A 7,861-nucleotide genomic window follows, 5' to 3' on the forward strand; every position below is an offset into this window, starting at 1 on the left:
ACTGGCCCTTTGGTTTTATAAAAGTCCACCCTCCTATGAGTGCACTAGTATACAGTTGCTGTCCTTTTAGAATCACGAACCTGTCACACACTGAAGGCCTATAGGTTAACACTGCGCAAATATGTCTATAATAAATATAAAGACTTAAGAGACTGTATTAAAATGTTCAGAGAAAGGCCTGGTGAAGTGGTTTTAGGTGGAGACTGAATGGAAGCTGATAGAGTTTTTTACTCTGCTGGTTTGGGAAGAATAGAATGAGTCCTCATGTCCTAGACCGAGTACAAATGTATCCGACACCAAGACCGAGACACTCAATATCTGGCTCGAGTACTACTAGGTGCACTGTACTGCACTGTTGATACTGGGCATATCAACAAATTAAACCTTCAATATATGTTTGTTTTCAAATCAATTCAACCATTAATAGAGCCATGACAATGCACATCTCTCATTTCAGTCAGCATYACAACYKCTATGAAGACCGTTTGTGGGGCTTTGCGTGCAAAGCCACGTTTYTCTCAGAGCCCGAGTGCKYCTGGTCTCCTTACGTAAATGACTTCGACCAGGAGTTCACCTTRGAATGCCCCAAAAACAATGTCCTCACCGGGATGAACAGCTACCATTCCAACCSCCATGAGGACAGAAGGTGAGAAGACCTCACCGTTTACCAGATCCTATGTTCAAATAGTAGTTGTTTATTTTTTTCAAATACRTTGASAGGTTGATTTAGCCTGCTTGGAGTGCCATATGAGCAGCATTTGCACTTTTGGGACTYTTCCATTGGGTCCATCAAATGCAGCTGAAGTATTTGAAAGAAAACAAATATTTMAATCCAGGTTTGACATAATCCTGACTGTGATCAGTGTGTTARACATGTATGATTTCCATCACAGGTGGAAGTTCTACTGCTGTCGAGTCAACAGCTACTGTAACCAGYASTGTCAGTGGACCCCCTACGTCAACGACTTMGATGAGGTCATGTCTTGGCAAGTCCCAAGCCTGAACTACCTAGTTGGGGCCGGAAGCTACCATTCCAATCCTCATGAGTGAGTACAATGTGTGTGTGATTTTGGTGGGGGGGGTTTCAACAACAAGAATATTTACCTCAAAATGTATTGTGGATTTTCAGAGATCGTCGCTGGAGATACCAGTACTGCACACGGAAGTCAAACTGCTGATATTACAGCTGATTATTCCATTCTTGAATAAAGATTGCCTATTGCCTTCTTTCTTGTGTTTCATTTAATTATTTTTCCCCCATTGCATATTCATATCAAGCCACTGAGTCGGAGTAGAAGTAAACAAAAATGTTATTTAAAAATAAAAAGCTGCACCTATTTCACTTTATGAAAATATAAGCTGTTGTTAAACTTTTTTGGTAGGGTACTTAGCCTTCATTTAACTACTGGTTTAACAAAGAAACTTCCTTCACTGACAGTCACTTTTAAGTTGCTGTATAACTCCAAAATGTTCACACAGAGTTCAGTGCAATTCAATTAGAATGTTTGAACCTTTTTCCAAGTGTGAGAACACACACAACTAGATGGAGAACACACACAGAAAACCTACCTGAGCCTGGAACACAGAGATGGTCTCCAGCTCCTTCTCCTTCTGARATATCTCCTGCTTCATAACATCTATCTGCTGTTGCTTAGCAGCCAGGGCCTTCTCTGCTGCGTCCAGTCTGGTCTGCAGGTCTCCCACCTCCTTAGTGACAAGTGGCTGGAGGCCACACAGAGGGCAACAGTCAGATTCATCACATTCACCACGCCATACCATTTTGACAAAGAACAAAACAGTGCAATGTGCCAAACTAGACTGATTTCTGTTTAACAGAGGCTAAGTAGTGTGGTCACCTCTCTGTTCTTGCTCTCTTGCTTCAACTCATTGTAGTCCTCGAATAGCTTGGTGTAGGCATCCTTCAGCTGGGTCAGGTTAGTCCTGAGGAGGAGAGGAGGGGCAATTGACTCATGATGACTAAGGAGTATTTAGATATAGAAACTCATGGCACTGACCAGTGGAAACTGATAGGGGGGAGTGGGATGATTTCAAAAGAGGAGCAGGGAATTTATGTCCCAAGACCCCACCCAAGGGGCCCAATGCCCAACAGTGTCAGAGGGAGTAGGCATATGTCAGAGTGTGCGTGCATGCTTGACTGCCGTCCCACCTCTCCTCTCCAGCCTTCCTCTGCTCTAGCTGGCTCTGGGCCTTCATGCTGTCCACCTGCAGCTTCAGTCTGTCATTCTCACTCTGTACCTCCTGCTTCTCTACCAGCTGGGCTGTCAGAGTCACCACGTCACGCTCCACATCCCTACATCTACAGAGAGAGGGGGATGGGGCGATAGAGAAAGATAGAGGGATAGAGGCAAAGCGAAAGGGTGTTATTGGGGGAAAGGGAAAGAGCAAAGGTTAGCATAGTTTGCACATTTTCATTGTCTATGTAGCCCTCCCTCTCTCCGTCTCTCTCACCTGTCCTGCAGGTTCTTCTTCATGCCCTCTGCCTCGCCCAGTTTGCTCTGAGCCTGCTGTAGCTCATTAAACAGGGTCATCATCTGAGCCTTCAGATCCTCCACCTCTGACGCAGCCTGACACATAACAGACAACAGTCCAACAAACTGACAGTTCTGATCGAGAAGCTAAGGGTTAGGACATTGTAATGGGGAAATGTAAGAAGAATAAAGTTAATATCCAGTTAAGAGTAATTAACAATGCTAAGCATATTTATGTTCTCTTTCTGTAATACACATGATTTCCAGTGTTTAATTTGGGAAACTTTCTGGTTGATGGTCACTAGACTTCATGCTGAATGTTATGGATCGTTCATATCTGATAGTGATTGAAGCAGCCTGGAGTACGAGGACCGAGGAACCTGATTGTTATTGTATTCTGGGACACTGATTCTGTAGCAGCTGATGTTGTGACTTCCTACAAGCCTCGGCAGGTGTTTACAGAGCATTGGTGCTGTGAGATTAGAATATAAGAGCTGCTTCTCTGCTGGAGGTGTTCCCTGTTGCAACTGTATTAAACCACATTGATTTACTTTATCTGTAACTTCTTTAATTCCCCATTACATATTGTACATTAATACATTTCAATCTCATTAACTTCCCTGTTCTTACAGGGTGAGAGACAAGCTCTTACCCAGCCTATCTGTGCATCTACCTTCTCAGAGTTCTGTTCTGGCTCAGTACCACATGCTGTGGTGGCTAGTGCTGGGGAAACCACCTCTGGCAGTAGTGAGGTCTGTGTGGAGCTCTCCGTGTTAGTTTCTTTCTCCTCCAGCTCTGTGATTCTGAAAGAAATAGGAACATAAGTCTTCGGTTCCACCCAAACATAAGCCCAGGCAGAAATGCGGCCTACCTGGATTTGGTAGCCTGGAGCTCGATTTGTAGCCATTCCACCCTCTGGGTCTCCTTCCTCAGGGACTGGAGCAGCTGGCTGACAGTCAGCTCCTCAGACTCCTGCCTGGATACACTCATGTCATACCTGGGGTCCCTTTCATTATGATACAGGTCCTTTCCAGTATCCTCTCTCTACACACACCACACACACAGTAGTGCTAAAGTCAGGACACACACCCTTATAATATGGATGGATGGAGTGAGTGAGTGATTACTCACAGCAATCCTGATCTCTATGAAGGAGTCGTCCTCTGCCTGACCTTCTTGAGCTGGAGTTCAGAGTTCATGGCCACCAGGTCACTCTTCTCTGCCTGCAGACGCACCGCTGGGCACGCAGCGCCTCCAGTTCTGCATTCTGATTGGCTGTCTCGGCCTGGAGGTGACACGCACAGATAAGACAAAAGTCTGCCCAGCATTATACCCATACACACACGTGTTTATTATATCATAAATATATATATAAAAATTGTAATTTTTATCATAGTACACTTCAATCTGTAAGACGGAATCTAAAAAAAAAATCTGAAATCACATTGTAGATTTTTAAGTAATTAATTTGCATTTTATTCCATGACATAAGTATTTGATACATCAGAAAAGCAAACTTAATATTTGGTACAGAAACCTTTGTTTGCAATTACAGAGATCATACGATCGACCAGGTTTGCACACACTGCAGCAGGGATTTTGGCCACATCCTCCATACAGACCTTCTCCAGATCCTTCAGGTTTCGGGGCTGTCGCTGGCAATACGACTTTCAGCTCCCTCCAAAGATTTTCTATTGGGTTCGGCTGAGACTGCTAGGCCACTCCAGGACCTTGAGATGCTTCTTACGGAGCCACTCCTTAGTTGCCCTGTGTGTGTTTTGGGTCGTTGTCATGCTGGAAGACCCAGCCACGACCCATCTTCAATGCTCTTACTGAGGGAAGGAGTTGTTGGCCAAGATCTCGCGATACATGGCCCCATCCATCCTCCCCTCAATACGGTGCAGTCGTCCTGTCCCCTTGCAGAAAAGCATCCCCAAAGAATGATGTTTCCACCTCATGCTTCACGGTTGGGATGGTGTTTTGGGGTTGTACTCATCCTTCTTCTTCCTCCAAACACGGCGAGTGGAGTTTAGACCAAAACTCTCTATTTTTGTCTCATCAGACCACATGACCTTCTCCCATTCCTCCTCTGGATCATCCAGATGGTCATTGGCAAACTTCAGAGGGCCTGGACATGCGCTGGCTTGAGCAGGGGGACCTTGCGTGCGCTGCAGGATTTTAATCCATGACGGCGTAGTGTGTTACAAATGGTTTTCTTTGAGACTGTGGTCTCAGCTCTCTTCAGGTCATTGACCAGGTCCTGCCGTGTAGTTCTGGGCTGATCCCTCACCTTCCTCATGATCATTGATGCCCCACAAGGTGAGATCTTGCATGAGCCCCAGACCGAGGGTGATTGACCGTCATCTTGAACTTCTTCCATTTTCTAATAATTGCGCCAACAGTTGTTGCCTTCTCACCAAGCTGCTTGCCTATTGTCCTGTAGCCCATCCCAGCCTTGTGCAGGTCTACAATTTAACCCTGATGTCCTTACACAGCTCTCTGGTCTTGGCCATTGTGGAGAGGTTGGAGTCTGTTTGACTGAGTGTGTGGACAGGTGTCTTTTATACAGTTAATACAGGTAATGAGTGGAGAACAGGAGGGCTTCTTAAAGAAAACCTAACAGGTCTGTGAGAGCCGGAATTCTTACTGGTTGGTAGGTGATCAAATACTTATGTCACGCAATAAAATGCAAATTAATTACTTAAAAATCATACAATGTGATTTTCTGGATTTTTGTTTTAGATTCTGTCTCTCACAGTTGAAGTGTACCTATGATAAAAATTTGGCAGTGTATCAAATACTTGTTCTCCCCACTGTATATATATAAATAAAAATCAACACTCCATTGTTATTTTCCAAGTCTCTTCTTTTGTTATACAAAATCTAGCTAAAACTACAGACAATCATCCATCCTCCAAACATTAATTGCTCTATTAATAAGCTGAATGTCTGGTCTTGCCAGAAAACGAACCTTGTGAACATTAGCCTTCCCTTTCTCTCACCTGTCCCTTCCCTTCTCCCTCCAGCTCCTCCACCTTCATGCTGAGCTCCTGGTTGTGCGAGGAGAGGGCCTCCACACGGCCGCGCGCCTCATCAAGCCTCCCCTCCAGGAACTCCTTCTCCTCCCTCTGCTTATCCCTCCACACAGACAAACCCTCGAAACGCTCCTTCATCGACATGTTAGTCTGCTTCAGCGCCTCTACAGGGGAAGATACACAGAGAGTACATCACTGTAAAACACACACTGACAGAGCAGTCAATAACATAATCAGCCATTGCAAGACAATCAGAACCTCATATGCCATAACATCCCAATGTCTCCGACCCATACAGTAGATTTTCAATAAGCCTTAAGGCTGAACCACATTCTGATCCACTCTCCATGTCTCACCCTTCAGGTCTCGGTTCTCCTGGATGAGGCGGTTCATCTGCTGCAGCGTTTCCTCCAGGGTGCCTGTGGTGGGGCTGTGGCCTGGGTGAGAGCTAGGACCCCGGGAGATGTCCCCGTTCACCATGGGGGAGCTGGACGCCATCACTCTACAGCAAGGTGAGGCGGTGTGGAGACATGCAAGTGGACAATACATTCTCAGACCATGGAATACACTAGAATGAGAATAGGGACTCTTGATTCTAGGGAAGGCCCGTGCTAGGACAATCACGCTATATATTCTCTAGAGCTGCATGCATCAAAACAGCAAACACCACACGCCTTGTCAGAGGTGTGAAGGAATACTATTGCACGATGACTCATGTACACTGGGCAATATCCGTTATTGAATAATCTTATCAGCAGCTGTCATGTGTTAGGCGGGTCCTCACAGTGCCCACCAGAGAGAGGCCAGCAGCCTGCCTGAGTGGGCTGGCCACTTTGGATGTCATTTAATAAACTGATTGTATATTGCAGCGATGTTAAAGCAACACCTAGGGAACTCTTCAAGCGGTTCGGACCTTTTGGTGTAACGGACCTCTTCGCGTAACTCACGTGTTTCCCTAGCGCTACAGAAAGGATTCAAATAATCAACTAATCATCAAGCTTTGGGCAAAAACCAAAAAAAAACACCCCTTTGTGTTCCAAGGATCGAGTTTGGGAAACACTGGTTAAATGTTAAGGCACGTGTCAAACTCATTCCCTGGAGGGCTGATTGTCTGCTGGTTTTCACTTCTCCCTTGTACTTGATGAATTAAGGTCACTGATTAGTTAGGAACTCCCATCACTTGGTTGTAGGTCTTAATTGCACACAAATTGAAAGGAGAAACCAAAAACCAGCAGTCACTCGGCCCTCCATGGAATGAGTTTGACACCCCTGTGTTCATGTTCTAATTTTAAAAATGAATCTCTCCAGAAATAAGACTCTCACTGTTTCCGCCTGTTATAGACCCCCCTCAGCTCCCAGCTGTGCCTTGAACACCATATGTGAATTGATTGCCCCCCATCTATCTTCAGAGCTCGTGCTGTTAGGTGACCTAAACTGGGATATGCTTAACACCCCAGCAGTCCTACAATCTAAGCTAGACGCCCTCAATCTCACACAAATTATCAAGGAACCCACCAGGTACAACCCTAAATCCGTAAACACAGGCACCCTCATAGATATTATCCTGACCAATTTGCCCTCCAAATACACCTCTGCTGTTTTCAATCAGGATCTCAGCGATCACTTCCTCATTGCCTGCGTCCGCTATGGGTCCGCGGTCAAACGAACACCCCTCATCACTGTCAAACGCTCCCGAAACACACTCCTGCAAGCAGGCCTTTCTAATCGACCTGGACCGGGTATCCTGGAAGGATATTGACCTCATCCCGTCAGTAGAGGATGCCTGGTCGTTCTTTAAAAGTAATTTCCTCACCATCTTAAATAAGCATGCCCCTTTCAAAAAATGTAGAACAAAGAACAGATATAGCCCTTGGTTCACTCCAGACCTGACTGCCCTCAACCAGCACAAAAACATCCTGTGGCAGAATGCACTAGCATCGAATAGTCCCTGCGATATGCAACTTTTCAGGGAAGTCAGGAACCAATACACGCAGTCAGTTAGGTAAGCAAAGGCTAGCTTTTTCAAATAGAAATTTGCATCCTGTAGCTCTAACTCCAAAAAGTTCTGGGACACTGTAAAGTCCATTTCCTCCTGGCTACCCCAACCCCGGCCAACCACTCCGCAACCTCCGCAGCTACTTGCCCAAGCCTCCCCAGCTTCTCCTTCACCTAAATCCAGATAACAGATGTTCTGAAAGAGCTGCAAAACCTGGACCTGTACAAATCAGCTGGGCTAGACAATCTGGACCCTCTCTTTCTAAAATTATCCACCGCCATTGTTGCAACCCCTATTACCAGTCTGTTCAACCTCTCTTTCGTATCATCCGAGATTCCTAA

The 7,861-nt window shown here is 45.6% G+C and overlaps 1 protein-coding gene and 1 pseudogene across 1 annotated transcript; one reads left to right on the forward strand and one right to left on the reverse strand.

Moving 5' to 3' along the window:
* The first annotated feature begins 431 nt into the window (after positions 1-431).
* LOC112069400 (hemagglutinin/amebocyte aggregation factor-like) lies at positions 432-1,227 on the forward strand. Its single transcript, XM_024136735.2, has 3 exons — positions 432-646; positions 894-1,046; positions 1,130-1,227. Exons 1-3 carry the CDS (start codon positions 432-434, stop codon positions 1,176-1,178), a joined length of 417 nt encoding a protein of 138 aa, XP_023992503.1. The 3' UTR covers positions 1,179-1,227.
* A 297-nt stretch (positions 1,228-1,524) lies between these two features.
* LOC112069399 (optineurin-like) lies at positions 1,525-6,069 on the reverse strand (annotated as a pseudogene).
* Between the last annotated feature and the right edge of the window lie 1,792 nt (positions 6,070-7,861).

This window comes from Salvelinus sp. IW2-2015, unplaced genomic scaffold (assembly GCF_002910315.2).
Source record: "Salvelinus sp. IW2-2015 unplaced genomic scaffold, ASM291031v2 Un_scaffold999, whole genome shotgun sequence".
Classification (NCBI taxonomy): Eukaryota; Metazoa; Chordata; class Actinopteri; order Salmoniformes; family Salmonidae; genus Salvelinus; species Salvelinus sp. IW2-2015.